Source organism: Eulemur rufifrons, chromosome 29 (assembly GCF_041146395.1).
Source record: "Eulemur rufifrons isolate Redbay chromosome 29, OSU_ERuf_1, whole genome shotgun sequence".
In the NCBI taxonomy this organism is placed as follows: Eukaryota; Metazoa; Chordata; class Mammalia; order Primates; family Lemuridae; genus Eulemur; species Eulemur rufifrons.
This window is the reverse complement of record NC_091011.1, coordinates 29554086-29574443: the sequence shown is the minus strand read 5'-3', so window position 1 is coordinate 29574443 and position 20358 is coordinate 29554086. Positions and strand designations below refer to the sequence as shown.

The window sequence follows — 20358 nt, the reverse complement described above, 5'->3', positions numbered from 1 at the left end:
AGAGAACTAATGCATGAAATATGAGATTTTTCAATTAATTCATTTATGCATTCAGTAAATGCTTATTAAAAACTGATCTTGTGTCAGACACTAGTTCCCAAGGGGACTCGCAATCTAATCATGGAGACTATGCAGTAAGCATACATTGCAATGAGCAAGTTCCAGAGGTGGCAAAAGGAGAGCATGGTAAACTTGGGTGGAAGAAGTAGAGGGTCAGAGAGGACTTCTCAGAATAAGATTCCTTTGAACTGGGTCTTGATGAAAAAGCAGTATTTTTCCAAGTAGAAATCATAGGAAAGGGCAAAGGCAGAGGACGGATGAAACAGCATGGCATCAAGGAGACTGGAGAAATTTTAATAGGATGGAATGCTAGGACACTAGGAAACAACAGAGAAGCTCATCAGATCATGGAATTCTACAATAGAGGATCTTACAACCGGCTAGGTTTATTACATAGATGCTGGGAAATGACTAAAGGTTTTTTTTTTTTGGTTTGTTTTAAGCAAGGGAGTAAAATGATCAGATTGGTCTTTTGATACTGTCACTCTGGCTACACTAGAAGAGTTCACTGAGACTGGAGGTGTTGGGGTGGGGTCAAAATATCCCAGGAGTGAGTTGAAGGGGAACCAATCCAAAGAAGTAATGGTGGGGAGAAGGAGGAAGGATGGGATTGGAGTCACAGCTAGGAAATATAAACAGGGAGAGACTGATGAAATCAGAGGAGTGGATAATTATTCCCACATTAAGTTTGGATAGCTGGCTGAACGGAAGTGTCATTAACTGAATTAGGACAAACAGAACATACTGTTTTAGAAGATGCAAAGTTGATTTTTAGGCATATGGTGTAATGTCAATTTTGTGTCATGCCCCCCCTGCCCATCTCTCATGAAAAGCACTGCCTTCCCTCTTACTTTAGGAAATAGTCTCCCTATATGTGATGATGGTAAGGCTGCCAAGAAAACTATCACTACCCCAATACCTATTTTTTAATAATATATATAATGTATATAAGGCACACTACCAATGTTAGCTAGGAACAATGGCCACCCTGCTAGAGACTACATTTTCTAGCCTTCCTTACATCTAAGTGTGACCATGTGACTAAGTTCTAAACAATGGTATATTAAACAAAGTGGTGAAACTTCTAGGTTCTGTCCTTAGAAAACAGCTGCATGCCTTCCACTCTCTTTCTCCCTGTTTGCAGGATAGAAGGCAGGTGTAATAGTAGTGATCAGCAACTATACTGACAATGTTAATACCCTAAGGAATATAGAATCCCAACATAGAAGGAGCTTGAACACGTTAAAAACATAGCCAATCTACCCCCGAGATCATCTAACCAACTTGGACTTTTACTTGAGAGAGAAATATATGTCAACTTTAAATTATCAATATTTATCTCTGTCAAAACAACCAAACCAATATTTAACCTGATACAGTACTCTTCCAATAATACTGCCCAACACGGCCCCAGAGGGGTATGTAGAAGCCTCAGGCTGGTATGACCTTTTGCTGGATGTTTTCCATGTTTCAAGAGTTCTAAATCTTAAAAGGTATTTATGGGACATCTTGATGGCTCCTGGATGGGATACACAGGTTTTGAAATCAGGAACAAGTAGTATAAGTTTCAGGAAAGATAATATGGTCAGAAAGATAAGTTATTGCTGTCACTACACAACTTTTCTTTAAAGAAACAACTTTGCCACGGCTCTAGAATTGTCACTCAACTTTTAAATTTACTTTTTGTAAGAACTACAGAGACAAATCTCTCAAATACCAACACACTTGAAAGATTTACAAGGAAAAAAAAGATTTCGGGTCCTCTCACTTTCTCTACTAGCTATTCATAAGAAAATAAGAAGTCATCTATCAGAGGCTGAAATTAAACCTTTATTCAGAAATGCAAAGAGTTAGTTTTTTATAAGTAATAAAAAACTAAAATTGGTGATTTTATATTTACCAATGAAAGATTTGTAAAAACCTAATTATTTCCTTTAATACTAATTCTACTTATCAAATCATAAATCTGAAGTAGAAGAGCTCATCTGTCATTCATTCATTCATTCATTCGCTCAACAAATAGTTATTAAGGTTCTACCATATGCCACATACTTCTCTAACTTCTCAGGAGATAGCAGTAAATGACACAGTCAAAGATCCTGACCTCATGATGTCTCTAGCAGTTGACAGACTACACCAAATGAACAAACAAGGTAATTACAGTGTTACAAGTGCTATAAGACAATAAACTGGGTGGGAAGGTGCTACTTTAGAAAAGATGGTCATGGAAGGGCTCTCTCAGGAGGTAACATTTGAGAGGAGATCAAAAATAGTCCAGCTGCATTATTAACTGATAACGGTACCTCTTCTCCATTCCTTTCTTTTGGTACTTAAGAATTCTCTGATTTACTCTTCAGTTTTCTGATCTCTCTATTCAAGGATATTGTTCTCTCATAACACCTTCATTGAATTTTAATAAAATGCAAAACACAAACGAAACAAAAACAAACAATAAAGCTATGTGCCACATGAATGCCTGACTCCTCTGTTCACCTTCTACAAGTCCAAAACATAAGGATCTGACCTTACAAAAGAGCAGCTGAGTGTTAAAATCTCTATTTCTGTATTAAATTTACTCTGTGGTCACATATAGATATCTGCCAAATTCTTAGGCCATGTTAAAATAAAATCGCTTTTGTAAGGTGCACTTTGTCAATACATTTCTAAGAGAAGTTCTAGGTATCAATTTGTAAGTGAGGAAAACTTGCTGTGATTCTCATTCTCTGTTGAGAGACATTTATCTTACTCTTAGAATGAAAGTAAACCTTTGAGATTGCTGTTAATGTATTCTGCGTTACAAACTATAAAATAATTTGAAGGCCCATTTCAGTGAGTTTATTTATTCATGAATATACCAGAACCTAAAGTATAATAGAAGAGAAAGGTTAATTACTATTATCAGATCTTCAAATCATCAGACCAGCGAGTAGAAACTTGCCTAAAAAGAGGAAACAATTGTTTTCTAATTCTTAATTTGAGAGATATTTAAAACTTGGTCTACTTATACTTCATAGCCATTTGGATTATGAAATGAAACTAACCAATTTCAAACTTCCTTCTTTCCTGCTCTGCTTTTTAAAAAGTCAGGAGAGGAATAGGGAAACGGCCAGGGGATTAGAAAAAGGAGAAGTAAGGGAGAAAAGAGAAAATGGAAGAATTGCTTAAACAGTAATGAGCACTTTTCTGTCTTCCTTCTTCTGCTCTTTGAAAGTAAGAGCTTAATAAAAGTTGCATCTCTTGTCACTTTCCTCAAGTAAAGACCACACACAACACTCATGCTTAAGTAGTTAGAGAAAAGCTTATTTTAATGGGTTGTGAAGGATGTACAAAATTTAGATAGGTATAAAGAAGTTTCCAAATAAAATAATAAGCAATGAAAAAATCAAAAAAATCAACCATAAGTTCTTCCAATAAGGAATGGCCTAATATCAGATATGTTCTAGAAGTGTTGATTATAACAAACAGGTAAGAAAAAAAAGAAAGCAATACTGTGCATCCACAGTGAATGCGTATGTTCATTACTGGCATACAATAATATGACAGCGGTCATTTAGTGGATGACAACAAAGTGGATGACACTGTGATAAATGCTTTATATTTATATAAATAATTTCATTAGTCAGGAGAATTAATCCACAAAATGGCTTACTTGCACAAAGTTGCCCTTAATGGACAGAAAACAAAAAGAAATCTGTTCAGGTTGTCAGGAAGATTGACCTGGAATTGAGGAGGGGGGGCAGGATTTCATTATAGATACATAGAAACAAATACACCGATTAGGAATTCACAGCTATCCATATTCAAGTCAGTCAGCTAGATGACTCACCAGTTGAACAAAATCAGAGGCATCCCTTATGGGAGAGAATTAACTTAATAGCTTAGTACAGTTTCATCTTTAATACTTCTATTCCACATCCAAAGGCAAGAGAAGCCATCTGCTAAACAACTTTGTATTAATAGAGATGTCCAACAGCAAAAAAAGAAAGAAATCATTTCCTCAAACTTAGAGTACTCTGGTGTAGATCACAAAACTTATTTGTAGCATTGGTGAGTATATTTCTTTTAGTAGTGCCATATATGATGTTTAGTATTAGCAGAGAATAAAAACTTGTTAACTATAACATATTCAGTCTAGCTCTTACCTACCTTTAGATCTCTTGTTTAAGCAGGCCACATACACTACGGAGGAAGAAAGCACGGGCTATCAAGCTGGCCATTAGCCTGGATCAGGAAAGTGAAGCTATAGTAACTGAGCAGCTTTTTGTTCAGTGGAATAGATATGCATGTGTATGTGTGCAGATGGTGGGTAGAAAGTGTTCAATAATGTTTTAATTATTTCCACAACTCATTACAATCTGAAGATTAAAGAATGAAACACATTTGCCCCTGAATCTAGCTCATATATTCCATGAAGTTTTTCTGGTTATATTTATATATCCTTCCTCCTAGATGTCCAGTCAATCAGTTTGGTATAATCATCAAGCAAACTGAGCAGCAAGCTGACACAACTGCCACCTGGCCAAAAGGATTGGATTAGCCGTAAAACAGTGTGATCACTTTCAACTCCAGGAAAACCTGCACTAGTACGAAGATCATCAAGAAGCTCTTGTACTTAACTATCATAACTGTTTATAACTTACTTATCACCACAACTCTAACCAATTTTATTTCCATAGATTCCATAGATATGAACTAGGCTTAGCTTGATTACATAGAAGTGTTTTCTTATTCTTTTCTATTCATCTTAAAAACAAAACCTCTTAATTAGAATATTTGATAAACGATTAAGGAAGCCAAAAGTTAAGAGAAATGAATAACTGAGTTTTACCATTAAGAATACAGTAATAGGGAATCTAAAATAAAAATAAAAAACCTAAACAACTAAAAAAGACAGGAATGACAAATTCAATGGAGTTCCTCTTATATAATGTTTTGTGGTTTAAGACTTAGCATTACTTAAATAGCTTAAGTCTCTTGAATTACTTAGAACTCTTCTCTATTCTCATTTTCTTATAGCTGGTAGTATTGGTCTGTATACATGTTTTTGTCCATAACAAAGTTTTCACTAGATCATGATGAAATGACAAGAAAGGAAAGCTAAACATTTTTAATTTATAAATTACTGGCCTTCTCTTCCACCCTTCCCCCTTTTTGATGTTAAAATAGATTCCCTTTTGTTAAATACTATTGATGATATTTATAATATAATTACTTGGCAAAATGAAAAGTCGGCAACACTGTGCAGATAACCCACCTATACCACTTTTTTTGAAATGTTATAGATCTGTGAGATCCAAGTCTGTAAACCTCTACCTTTAAACAATTTAAAGCAAGAAACATATGAGAAAGACTCAGTAAGTGGGAGAGACAGCATATTGGTGCCATCTTTCAAGGTTAGGAAATGTAATTATGCTCTAGTTCAGGAATCATCTCAAAGACTCCACTTCTCTATCTTCTTTAACAAGTCCCTAGTCTTGTTAACTCCCTTCTCCTGCTGGTCCTATCTGGCTTTCTCTCCTATTCTGTGTCAAGTTCTGCTTTTTCATTTGTTTTGTTTTGATTGATGTGATTTCTAAGTATTGCTCAATGGACCCTCCCTCTGGCTAAGTTACATTTTCTGAATAAGATGCCCCAATACAAATTATTCTACAAGTTTCTTAATTCTACAATTTCCCTTATTTACTTGAATTTATTTACTTTATTTACTTGAATTTTCAAAGGCAATAATCTCTGTCATTTTTGCTTCATTTTATTTTGTTTTGGTTTTTTAAAAAAGGTAACATGTACATTACAGAAAATTTAGAGAATTACCAAAAAATCACAAAGGAGAAAAATTAAAATAAATCCTAATTCTACCAATTAGAGATAACCATTATTAATATTCTGGGTCATATTTAACCAATGTGGGAATCATACCAAACATACTATCATTAAGTACTCTTTAAAATCAGGATTTTTTAATGTTTGCACAGTATACCCAAAGATATCATAATTTATTTAACCAACCCTGAGGCCCAATTTTTTTTAACAAGGAAACTTTAAAAACCAGTATCTCTTACTTATTCTTTAGTATCAAATTAGAGCACAGTAAAAATAAATACAAGCAAAGAAAAAGACGCCACCACATACCAAAAACTGAAAGAACGTGATAGCTCTCTCCTTTCAGATATACATACAGTATAATCCTTCTAATCCTTTTCTGATTAAATATTCCATTTAAATGTAATTCAGCTTTACATTCTTTTGGGTTGTTTTGTTTTGTTTTTTGAGATAAGGTCTCACTCTATTGCCTGGGCTAGAGTGCAGTGGCACCGTCATCATAGCTTACTGCAATCTCAAACTCCTGGGCTTAAGTTATCCTCCTGCCTCAGCCTCACAAGTAGCTGGAACTATAGGCATGCACCACCATGTCTGGCTAATTTTTCTATTTTTGGCAGAGATGGGCTCTCAGTATGTTGCTCAGACTGATCTCGAACTCCTGTTCTCAAGCAATCCTCCTGCTTCAGCCACCCAAAGTGCTAGGATTACAGGCCTAAGCCACCATGCCCAGTCTAACTTTACATTCTTTATCATGTTTCTTGTGATCCCTATCATTTATAGGGAACTGTGTATGTGCAGAGTAGGCTGAGCTTTATATTAACTTATCTAATCTTTTAAACAAATGATTACACAAAACAAAAATAACTTAGGTGTACAACAAACTAGCAATCCCAGATTCACATATTTCAATATTAGAAACACTTGAATTTTAATTTACCTTGAACAAATTTGACACAGTGATTGAAGAGAAACACTGGGCATATAGGTTAAGGCAGCATTGTAACACAACAAAAGGAAAGTCAACACTTCAAACCTAAAGACAAACCAAAAGAATATTAACAAATCTTTAGAATTCTAGAAGTCAACCATAATAGGGAAGAGGGCAGTCACAGGGGAGAGATTTTATGTTACAGAACAGACCTGTATAATATACCCACAACAGTAATGAAAAACTAAAAAGAAAAAACAGACTTTCCAAGTAACAGTCATATGAAATCTATCTTAAAAATTCAATGTTCCAGATGACACCTGAGGCAAAGTACAGTGACAAATCTAGACATGTTTTTCTTTGGCATAAAGTGACTCAATATTCAAATAAATTGTTACACATCACTCATTAAGCATTATTTATAAATATACTGAAATAATTATTTAAAAAAATCAGTGTAGTAAAATAAAAAAGTTATGTCTCCACAGTATACCTATTCTGTGCTGTCAGCATCTCCCTCTGAGGATGAGGTCCACTGTACACAACTTTTGATAAACCATGCTGGGATAGTGCACTCTCGGTCAGAGCCATGGACCCAATGCTGGAAGGCTAGAGAAAAGACATTTGAATAAAGGAAAAAAAAAGCTATCCTGTTGAAAATGTGGTATTTATGCACCACTAAGAATATATGCACCACTAAGAATGGCTACCATGAACATCACATAGCTTAAAAATATTTAGACTGCCTACTAAATTTTCTGCTCAAAGATTTAATAAATAATTAAAAAACAAAACACAAATGAGAAATAAAAAATAGTTTAATTTTCAAAAATTCTACCATGGCAATAAACAATTGCTACACATACCCAAAAAAAGTTAGTCTTATCCATCAGGAGGAGAGAAAAATATTTCACAAAAAAATACTTTTAATAGATCTCTTACTGTCAGATTTCAAAGTTTGATGATTTTGATTTCTCATCTCACTTTGGGAATAGTAAATACTTTGTATGGTGTTCTATACTTTTTAAGGTACTAATAAATCGATCAATTTTTTTGCCTCAATAACTAGACCATAATTTATGACAACATCAAAGCTTAGGGCCAGGCCGGGTGCGGTGGCTCACGCTTGTAATCCCAACACTCTGGGAGGCCGAGGCGGGCGGATCGTTTGAGCTCAGGAGTTCGAGACCAGCCTGAGCAAGACTAAGACCCCACCTCTACTAACAAAAAATAGAAAGAAACTAGCTGGACATCTAAAAATATACATAGAAAAAAATTAGCCAGGCATGGTGGCACATGCCTGTAGTCCCAGTTACTTGGGAGGCTGAGGCAGAAGGATTGCTTGAGCACAGGAGTTTGAGGTTGCTGTGAGCTACCTGATGCCACGGCACTCTAGCCTGGGCAACAGAGTGAGACTCTGTCAAAAAAAAATAAAAGAAAGCTTAGGGCCAACACACTTACTTTGATAAAATGTCACTTACTTCATGATATACAGATGGTTTGGATAAAGAGGGAATTGTAAAACTCAATACTTTGCTATGTCCCTGTTTGTCAACTATTTCCTACAAAAGAGAAAGAAAATATCTTAAAATACTTATTTTTTACACATACATTTAAAAACTAAGTTTAAATTGTTATTGTAGATTTTTTTAAAAAAACACCTAAGTAGAAAGAAATTTTAGAGTCAATCTTAAATCATAATAATCCATTATCAATTATTCATAAACTCCAATAGTTAAAACAAACATCCTTCCACTTTTAAAACATAAGTAATATAGTTTTCAGAATGGATCAGATACAGATATAGTGTCTTAATAATCATTGATCTTCTTCATATAACACATTACATTTTCTAAATCAATTAATGATTTAAATATGAAATAATATGTCAAGAAAATGACATCATGTTTCTTTTCTGTTTTCAAAAGTACAAACCTTAAGTATCTAATTAATATACAAACTCTATTAGTAATGCAAACTGTGTGTTAAATCAATAGCGTAAACTCTAGATACAGTCCAGATTTTATGGAACTATGAATGGTGAATATTAGAGTAGATTGTTTCTCCTAAACTTTTTGTAAAGGTCAGAAACAGACACTTTATAGACAGTAGACTTTAAGTTTAAAAAATTTAAAATGCAACACTGATATTTTCAGACACTTCTATAAAAGAATAGAAATAGTCTGATTTTCAGCTTTCAATCAATTTATAAAGGTATGTTTACATAATTATATGTATGCCTGTATATCCTCCAACCCTATAAAGTTATATTTGGGAGAATGAGCTATGAGTTATTTGAGGTATGAAACATAAATATTAGTTTTACTAAAATGAAAAGCAGTTGCAAAGCTTATATACTTGATTTTGCCAAAAAACCTTTTGTTAACTGCATTATATACGAACCAAATTGTAAACCCCTAGAAGAAGAGCTTCAATGCATCCACTGCGATGCACATTTCTGCTGGCTGAGACTGCAAGGTAGCACCAAATCAGTTCTGGGAGAAACTGCAGTGTAAATCGAAGCAACTGTTCCTCTCCACTGCGATAGAACTCAAAGAGCTGGTGACAGACAGGTTCTAGCAACTGGAAGAAACACAAAATGTTAATTCAAGAACTGGACTGTATTTGAATGACACTATTATATGAAATATAAAAGGTTTTCCCAGATTGGTAAAAACCAGGTCTGTTTAACTTCTCAAAATAGCTAAGTTGTAGCAAGTTTCATCTTTAATATCTCTTCTTCCTGGGAAAGCACATGCCAATATATAAATGATTGGCTACAGGGTTGAAGAAACTGAAATGGGAATCCTGGGTAGTTACTGTTATATGTAATATTTCCGTCCTGAGCTTACAATTAGGCAGCATCTGACAGCAAGGATTGGTGTGTAGGGTGGCTGAATGATTACAGAGCCCCTAGATCTGGATCTCTATTATAACCATTGGTTAATTGCCCCTGCATAATCTAAACATTGCTATAATTTTCTTTAAACATAATTTGGAGTCACCTGTAAACTTTTCCTCTCCCACCACATCCCCAATATTATCCAGTTAATAGAGCTGACTGTATCTTTTTAACAGACTTGAAAAAAATCAGAAAGGCAGGATAAGATCTTTTCATAACTAAGTATTATCTATATGCAGTGGTCATAATCAAATATGTCAAGAGATTCACAAAGTACTGTCTTTTCAAGGAAGCGATCAGGCTATTTTTCAATGAACTATACTTCACTAACTTAGGCAATAGATTTAAGTCAGTTTACTAAACAGATTTTCTACCATCAATAATTGTAATGAATAAAAACTAATTTGAAGTGGATGTTTTTATTTTAAATAAGTTAAACATGTAAAATAAACTGATTATAATTAAAGTCAAAGGTATAACAAAAATTATACTTCAATAAACATTGACTAAGTCAAACTAGTTTTTCCTATTGAAAAATTATCTAACTTCTGACAATTAATCTTCCACAAGGAATATTTTTTCCACTGTCAAAATGGTCTTTAGAGGGCAACAGGTGTCCACTGTGGCCATGGGAAGATAACAGGAAACAGGGAGGCAGGAGGCCATGTAACCCCATTCACAGATAAGCAAGAAAAGTTTTTAGGGTAGGTATTTGGAAGAATGGGGTTGGAGGTGGCTGGAAGAAAGAAAGAGTGGTCAGGGATGTTTAACTTTCAGGGTGGAATTTTTAAAAATTTCTTTATGGACCAGCATCAATAATCTTATATTGTGGTATAACATCCTTCATCTCTAAATCCCTGGGAAAGCTTTGACTAAATCAATGGATAGTGTTTAACAAATATTTGTAAAATTATGAAAACTTATTTGAAAATTTATTCAAGACAGTTTGTATGAACAGCTAATCAATTTTAATCAAAACATACTCAAAAGGCTTTATAACCAGTTTAAAATCCAAAATTAAGAGAGTTTTTGCCTTATAAAAGCAGAACTGAATGAAGACAGATTCAAAGGGGAGGCAGAAACATGTTGCAACAAGATTAGATGAAATTATGCATTTGGAAGAAATACAGACAAATAACAATATCTGTGCAGTGTTTTACAGCTTGCAAAGTACTTTCACAGGCACGAACCCATTCAATTCCCACAACACTGTAGAGTGCAATATCATTATCCATACTTTCCACACAAGGAAACTGAGACAAAGAGGGTATCCACCATGACCAAAATCACACAGCTCACAGGGGTCAGAACTGGAGTCAGGTTTTTTGACTCCTTTACAAACATACCTGGAAAAGAATAAAATTATATACAAAGTGGGAAATCAGTGTTTGACATATTTAACTTGAATATATTTGAGGCAAGCAATGGAGCATTAGAACATGCTGTGTTCCTAGTGTCTGGGTTGCATTTTTTAATGTTCTTTCTCATAGAAACATTGTCATACATGGTGGCTAGGTTTTATAGTGCTATTAAGAGAGAACTGTACCTCAAGTATATTTTTACGTGTTAAATGGGCTTTTCATCAGTCTAATGAGAACCTAATCACCATTTATCTTCTTTCCATTCTAAAATACATTCTGAGTTCTGAAACAACTAAGTTACAAATGGGTTTTTACAAGAATCCATTCATAAGTAAGAAGTCTGTATTTCAAGAGAGATTTCTAGTGGTAATAGGAATTAACACAAAAATGTTCTTTAATGACTAAGTAGGGAAAATGTTCTCTAATGACTAAGCAGGAAAAGAGTCAAGTTTGGGTCAATTTAAAAGGAAAATCTTGCAACATTTTTTGTATTGGACAATTACAGAGGAACATGGGTAGGAAAAAAGATATAGAAAAGTTGGAAGAACACTTCCATTCAGTACCAGCAGCCACTGGTACCTGATCCCTCCTTGCTCTGGACTCCCTACTTCTAGAACACCAAGGAGATTTTACGTGGTACTTTCAAAAAACACCTGATTTCATAACAGACTTGAGCAATGCTTGCCTCTACTCAGATCCCTATCTTACAGTTATAGTCAACTAAAAGTACCATTGAAACAAACTGCATTGTACTCATATAAACTGCCTCTTTATAAGTTTCTTGAACACATCACACATACCTATCTGAGGGCCTTTGCACTTCCTGTTCCTTCTTCTACAAAGCTCTTGCCACTGACTTTTTTTTCTCTCTCTAATTCATTCAGATCTTGATTCAACCATCATCTTCTTCAGTCCAAATACATACTTCCCCTACTTCACTTTATTCATCCTCATATCTTTATCATGAACTGACATAGTATATTATATATTTAGGTATTTGTTTAATGTCTGTTTGACCTACTAGAATAAAAGTCCTAAACCATAAGATAAAAACTTTAGTCTATTTTGATCTCTGCTATATTCCTAAGTGGTTCCTGGAACATTATATGTGTTCAATAAATATTTATTAAATGAATAATGAAGAAGTACTATTAGTAAAATCCAAATATCCAATTTGCTGAACTTCAAATAACACGAGAAACAATGTCCCAGAGTTCAAAAATTCCAGAAGATAATGATATCAACTCTTTAGAAGTATTTCCAAATTAAAACACAAAATATTCTAAACAGCAATAGGGAGGTTATGATGTTAAAGTAGATTATACTGTTACATTTTATAAGCATTTCCAAATGTATTTGAAAGAGTGAGTTATCTTTTAAGAATACAGAACACGATGGCTAACACTTGTAATCTCAACAATTTGGGAAGCCAAGGTGAGAGGATCACTTGAGGCCAAGAGTTTGAGACCAGCCTGGGCAACATAGCAAGACCCCTTCTCTACAAAGAATAAAAATTAGCTGGGTGTGGTGGCATGCACGTGTAGTCCTAGCTACCCAGAATTTGAGGCTGTAGTGAGCTATGATTGTGCCACTCATTCCAGCCTGAGCAACAGAGATTCTGTCTCAAAAAAAAAAAAAAAAAAAAAAAGAATATGGAATATACACTATTTTCACCACACAACTCAAAATAAAAACATAAAACAAACTAACATGCAAGACTTCCTAAACCAGTGCTTCTGAAAGTATGGTGCATGGACTGAAAACTATCCACACACTTACCAGTTCCCGACAACGTAAATACAGAAATTGAAAGGAAGCATTTAGAAACTTTTTTTTTTCCTTTTTTTTGAGACAGGATCTCACTGTCATCCAAGCTGGAATGCAGTGGCATGATCACAGCTCACTGCAACCTCAAAGCAATCCTTCTACCTTCAGCCTCCAAAATTGCTAGAACTACAGATGTGTGCCAACATGCCCAGCTAATTTTTAATTTTCTTTTTAGACACAGGGTCTCACTATGTTGCCCAGGCTGGTCTTGAACTCCTGGCCTTAAGCAAACCTCCTGCCTCGGACTCCCAAAGTGCTGGGATTATAGGCGTGAGCCACTGCACCTGGCCATTTAGAAACTTTTATAACAATTTGATATCGCTGCAACATCCAAGTAGTTAATCAACAGATGCACTGAACAAATTTATTGATCAACAGGCTTATAGATCAGTTAGGGATTATCAAATTTGTGTGGTACAAATTGCATGTTAGTCGTGTACATTATATACACATATTGGTCTGTGACAGATTAGAATTTTTTTTTAAAAAAACTCTTCCTTCTTCAAAAATAGATTGAGAAATAGTGTTCTGAACCATTAAAGCTGTATTCATTAGAATTATCTAAATAAAAAGAATGCTATAAACTAAGCTAGCCAATTACAAATTTATCCTACAAACTCTTGCCAAAGTAGCCTGGTTAAAACATGCTTCATCAGAGAATAATTTTTAAGCCTTTCAAAATCATAAAGTTAATGATAAACAAGATTTTTTTTAAAGACTTGTTAAAAAAAATAAAGCACATACCTATACTTACCCTATTCGGTGAAATAATTGTAAACCAAACATGGAAAACCTTAAAACAGCTTCTACCCAATTTCTTTAAAAATTAAAATGCTTCAAGAAAACAGCCTACCTAAACATTCTTCACAGTTAAGAAGCTTTGGGGATGGGTGAGAGACAGTCAAATATGATTGTTCAATTCAGTTATTCCAGTTAAAGATTTTTGGCTTGTCAGTATAATCCCTCATCCCTTCAGCACCTAAAATTCATGATGCACTATATAGTATAATCAGTGGAAGCTGGGTTATTCCACACTCCCTCCAAAAGAGGCTAACGACTCAAATAACAAAAGAAACCTCCCTCATTTTGGTAGTTTCATCCCAAAGATACATAGATTCCTATAGGACTGGACTTCAGGGTATGGTATTTTACCACTGAATGTAGTGTTTGAGCCGAACACACTATTCACCAAACTCAAGTACAAAAGGAATTATTAATATATACCTCAGATCCCTTTCCTCTACCCCACTTCTTTCCATTCCCCCTGACACTGCCCAAGTTCAGGTTCTCAACAGCTCCCTCCCAGGCTATTGTCATACTCAGCCTCCTAGTCTTGCTTTCAATTTTTCCATCCCCCAATCATACATAGCCACCTTCCTAAAACTATAATGACAAGTCATCCCTTCAGTGCAAAAAGAGCCTAAACTGCTTAAGATGGAATTTGAGGCCAACCAGAGTTATGTCCTAAACCTACATTTCCACCTTCAGTTTGTACCACAGCCCTAGCCTTTCTTGTTAACTACTGTCTTAGCCTATTTGCCTATTTTCAAACGTCATGCCTTTTTGTTTTTCACACTATTTCCAATTCTTTTCTCTTTCTACTATGAATAATGAGAATTACAAGCACCAAAATTTGGAGTATAGATTATTTTATCACCTTCAAACTAAATTGGCTATCTGAAAAAAGAAAAGGAGGGCAAGGAAACACGAGGAAGAACTAGAAAAGGCACCAGCCAGACCAAACTGTTTGCCATTCCTGAAATGCCTTGCACTTTCTTAGGCCTCCATATACTATCCCCACCACATGGACTGTTCTTTTTACCTTACCACCTGGAAAACTGTGCTTATCCACAGACTGAGTTAAGCATTGTCTTGAAACAATATGTTTACTTATTTTCTCCCCCTTTCCTCTTTCAGGATAAAGACCTTATGTTACTCAATTTGATTCTCTATTGCCTAGCATAACAGATGGCTCAAAATGGGCATGCTAATATTTGCTGAATACATAAAACGAATGTAGTGACCCAGACTTTTCAAAGCTACCTCCAGTGAGAGAGGGAGGAAGAGAGAGAGAGAATATTCAGAAAGATGGCTTTTGGAATATGGTACTAATTGGGTAATAATTGAGGATCGGTACACTGGAGTTCAATATTGTTCTTTAAACATATACATTTCCTGCCCTTTTATATGTGTTATATTTCATAATATAAAATTAAAACATTAATCAACTGAATATTACTAGCCAATAAACCATAAGACTACTTACCTCACTTTGTGGCTCCTGGATAACTTTATAGAGAGATGATACTAAAGAACTCTTCTCTTTCAAATTTGTGGCATAATTTCGTAAAGATGTTTCTGGTAGTGTCTAAATAGATTTAAAAAAATACATTTTATTTTTATGAAATGTCCAGAATGGGCAAATTCATACAGGCAGACGGCAAATCAATTGTTGCCAGAGATTGCAGGGGGAAGAGGGGTGAGAGTAATACCCTGGAATTAGATGCAAGTGTTTATACAACATTGTGAATATACCAAAAACCACTGTATTTTTACCTTAAAATAGTGAATAATATGTTATGTAATTCACAAAAAAGTTCAAAATAAAACAAAAAATATATATTATCTTCTTATCACCAACAGGGACATAAATTAACATCAACACTTCATCGTTGATCACAGTTAGGGATTTTGGGGGTTTTTTTGTTTGTTTTCTTTTTTTGAGACAGAGTCTCACTGTGTTGCCCAGGCTACAGTGCCATGGCATCAGCCTAGCTCACAGCAACCTCAAACTCCTGGGCTCAAGCAATCCTTTTGCCTCAGCCTCCCGAGTAGCTGAGACTACAGGCATGCATCACAATAACCAGCTAATTTTTTCTATATATTTTTAGTTGATCAGCTAATTTCTTTCTATTTTTAGTAGAGACGAGGGTCTCACTCTTGCTCAGGCTGGTCTCAAACTCCTGAGCTCAAACAATCCTCTGACTTCAGCTTCCCAGAGTTCTAGGATTACTAGGATTATGGGCGTGAGCCACTGTGCCCAGCCCACAGTTAGGGATTAAAAATGAGAATACAAACCATGTGTAAAGTTAGAGGTCTTTTTGTAGCATTATATAAATTACAAATTCTCATTAGTTGTATTGACCTTGCTTCTTAATAAATATGTTATATAAGGATCAGATAATGTTTCAAATCTAAAAGCCACAGGAGATCATCTGATCAAAATAACTCCTGAGTTACACATTGTGACTGTTAAGCTTGGTAAGGCTGATCTACTTTATCAGGGACAGTGGTGTATTTAGACTTTTTGGAACTAGAGAAAAAGATATCCACACTACCAACAAACTAGTTTTCCTCATGCCATTTAAAATATGGACAACTAATCACAGCTTGCCAGCACTACCCATTCAGAAAGAATACCATGACAGGAGAGGAATGGGAAAGATAAAACTCCACTAGTAAGTCAGATGGTTTTGGGTAAAAAAAGTATAGGGAAATGTAAAAACTAAAAACAAAACAAAACAAAACAAAACAAAAAACTTCATAATAACAAATGATAAAAACCTATCCTTCTGGAGCATACCCACCTTCCTTAACAATATTTGTCTCCCAAATCATTATTCTTTCTCACCCACACTACTTCCTTCAATCACTCAATCAATCAATGCTAATCCTGCAGTATATACCATGTCTCAAGATTTTCCTAGGTCATTCCAAGATAAACACTATTTCTTACATGTCCCATTTCCTAGTATTTCAAGATTTACTATGGGTTATGGTTAGTGTATATGGGTGTAACGTGGGTATAAATTGGCATAGAAAATTAAACAGCATGTATTTTTATAACAAGAATATTTGATTCATTTTTACTTTAGGGCAAGAACTGTCTTATCATCACTCCATCCACAGCACTCATCACAAGGCCTTATATTCAAACTTTTGCTGAGGGAACTTATTATAGATGAACAATATAAAAAATAAAAATTGCCACTGTTTACACTGCAGTACATTCTTTAAAAGGAGGTCATATTTCACCTTAGGGGATATATAAGTGAATAGATTCCTTTTTTAGTTAAAAATAGAGTTTTATTTACCAGAATGGTAAGTAAATGTGAACTTATCTGAACCTTTCACCATTCTCCAGAACAAAAAATAGTTTCACTGCAACTGCTTACATAAAGAAGAGATTAGGGTATTCTTCAATATTTAAAAAAGCATGTAACAAAAGATCTCCAGGCAACATTTCATTTCCGTCATTTGATCAAGAGTAACCTACTACTGGGGGAATTTATATAAAAGGAAATAACAGTCAAAGAAACAGCACATTTCTAATCCCCTAAATATAAACAAACCTAAATTATATATAAGATACATTTTATATGTAAAACATATTTTTATACATCCAATATATATGTAACTATATATGTGTGTGTAATATATATGTCTAACTATAAAATTTAAGTATAAGTAAATTGAAATATATCTTTAAAAAATTATCAATGAATAGAGAAATTAGTACAGCATTATATATACCATCTGGGCTAAAACTGGAACAGTTATTAAAAACATGAGTTACAATTTTCAGCTTGTATATATCAATTGATCCTCATGAGGTAAAATGTTTTCCGTGAAACAGCCAAAGGTAAAAGGACAGCTCTTTTTTGAAAAGACAAGCTCTAGAAAATACTCTGGACCTAGGCTACCACTGCTAAATGACAGGAAAGGTATTATAAACATTAGTGCAGTAACTTTCACATTTTATTCACAATTCTATAGTTATTTCATTTTATGAATGTGGGAAAAGCTACTTTTGTCTGTAGAGAGGGAGAAAAATGTAACTACTATGTATGAATGGTGCTTCGAAAAAACGTTAAGGTCTAAAAGGGCCAAATGAATTTAAATACTGTTGCAGCAAACAGTTAAATTTTCTTGTACTGTACTAGTTCAAAGGTACTGGCCTTCTTAAATACCAGCTAAGCTTTCTCACAATTCAGAAGACAAAACTGGAGATGAAAAATAATAGTGGAAAATTATGTCGGGAAATTATTTTTGGCAAAATTTGAAGAAGACAGATGCTTCATACTAAAGTATCATTTGGCAGATGGCTTTTTAAAAATGTAAGGAGGTGATATGGGTTGGGTAGAAGAGAATTAATAAAGATGGACAGATGGATGACAAACCAATATATAAAACAACCCTGTTCTACAACATCACACATAAGATTTGATTTTGAGTCACATATTAAAATTCAGTGACTATCAGAAAATAAAAAAAAAAATTAGGAGTCTGGAAATCTGCTAGATAAATCTACATTCAGCATTAAAAAATATATACTATAGTCTGAAAGATAATATTTTATAAATAAATCTGAAAAGATAGAGCTTGAACTATTTGTGAAATCTTAAAATGATGAAATCATAAGTCTAATCACAATCCATATATAAAGAAAATACTAATGAGAGTCCATAGCTAGAGCAGACACTGAATGTTTTCACCAAAGGCAAAAATTTTTTTTTTAATTTTAAAAATTTAAAATAAAATATTTACTGAAGCAAATTGTGTTGTCTGTATGCATTTGTGAGACTACTGAGTGAGGTTATAAGATTAGGAGTACAGACTGTGACCATGGAACAATATAAGTACCTACAGTACTTTAATTTTTCTGATGAAGATACTGAGACTTGGAGAGGTTATGTGGTTTGTCCAACGTGATAAAACCACCTAATGGGAGAATTAAATCAAAGGGTTTCTGACTCTCAGCCCACTTAATCAATCATGATGGCCTTGGCCTTATTAGCACCATGGTTAGTAAATTAAACAACCAAGCAGAAGCTTTTCTAAAAATATGTATATGCCCCAAAACTTCATTTCTTAAATATTTTAATAAGAATATGTAATTTAATATCAAAAATCATTTCAAAAGACAAGTTGTTCTAATTTCAAAAGTACTTAGCAAATTCGTCCCTAAGCATTTTTCTATTTTCTATTACCTCTGGTATACTGCTGATTTTGCCTGATAACTCTCTTCTCTTTATCAAAGAGCTGAATATAACACCCATTAACACAATTCAGAATAACACTCAAAGTACTTATCAGGAAAGCCTACCAAAATAACCAAGGAATAGGAAATATCCTCCCTCAAATTGGCTACAACATAGACTTGAAGACAGTTTAAAACATTATCAAAACTACTTTTTATTCCATGCAGGCCATGATTTCGCTCCCTTCTCTCAATGGTAAAGTTTCCCATTAAATTTATAAAAAAATTTTAATAAAATATCGCTACCCAGATAATGTTATATTGATAAAATATTGCATAGATAATACTTTCTATTTATTCATACTCTGGTTTCTTTTAGTAGAAGAAAATAAGATCTGGGTGGTTTATGTACTCATTGCTACTAGGGTGCACAGACACACACACACACCGTACATATATTTAGAACCCACAAGTTCATACTGATTCTTCCGATTCCAGTCCAACACCTTAGAATTCTTTCTTGCCTTTCTCCATTCCATGATTGTGATTCCTTTTTTCAGACAGAGAGAAACCTAACTGCCATTATCTTCAATATATTTACTTATTTGTTCAACTAACTTATTTGCTCAATGTAACCAATTTATCACTCTGGCTGACTCTTCTACATGGCACATCTGCAACCTTCACCCCAACCACTCACTTTCCCAGACAATAAGGCACACCACTGCCAATCCTGCTGTACTCCTCACTACTGCACTTGTTGGGTGTCCACATATCCAAGCCAGGAGGCGAAAGGAATAAATGAACAGATGGGAAGGAAAGGAAATCAATCAGTCATAATTTTCAATTATTTACCCTTGTAGTTGATCTTTCTCCTACGACCCACCGTTTAACATGCCCTTTTCCCACAACTCCCATCTTAAAGAATGGAAAACTGACTATATTTGCTTTTGCAAATTTGACTTCACCATTAAACCACAGGAAGGCCCTAGAAAAAACAGTACTCAACTGTTAAACTTGACAGTTTTCATCAACATGCCAAAAGAAAAATCATGATATAACAAACCATACTAAACACTTCTGAAGCAGAAAAAAATAAAGCTTAAAAACACCTTGAATGCTTATTCACAAAGATAACATAAGCAGAAAAAAAAAACATATAAGATTTAATCAACATAATCATCCATAATCAAATATGTAGAAAGCACTATATACAGTGCACATTTGTAACATTATACATCACTTCATGATGACTTCAGGAATTCATAAAAGGATGCTCAATTAGTGACTATAAAAGCTGAGAAAGTAAAAATCTGCCCAGCCATTCATCAGGATTAGATAAGGCTAGCTGCAAAATTAACAGGAAATATTACTTCTCCCAAAGACACACTGCAACTGAAAAGTATCATAACAATCTCCTTTTTTGAATGACTACTGTATTCTTACTCACTGAGAAGCCTTGTCTAAAATCATAGATTAT

The 20358-nt window shown here is 34.3% G+C and overlaps 1 protein-coding gene across 2 annotated transcripts in view; it reads right to left on the bottom strand.

Moving 5' to 3' along the window:
* The window catches only part of HYCC1 (hyccin PI4KA lipid kinase complex subunit 1), a 70838-nt gene that overhangs the window by 21913 nt on the left and 28567 nt on the right, over positions 1 to 20358 (bottom strand). For both annotated transcript variants that reach the window (XM_069461249.1, XM_069461250.1), the window contains exons 3-7: positions 15165 to 15266; positions 9212 to 9391; positions 8290 to 8370; positions 7302 to 7417; positions 6818 to 6913 (exon numbers count right to left, since the gene is read on the bottom strand). In XM_069461249.1, coding sequence (XP_069317350.1) covers positions 6818 to 6913; positions 7302 to 7417; positions 8290 to 8370; positions 9212 to 9391; positions 15165 to 15266 — 575 coding nt within the window. The remainder of the gene's footprint in view (positions 1 to 6817; positions 6914 to 7301; positions 7418 to 8289; positions 8371 to 9211; positions 9392 to 15164; positions 15267 to 20358) is intronic.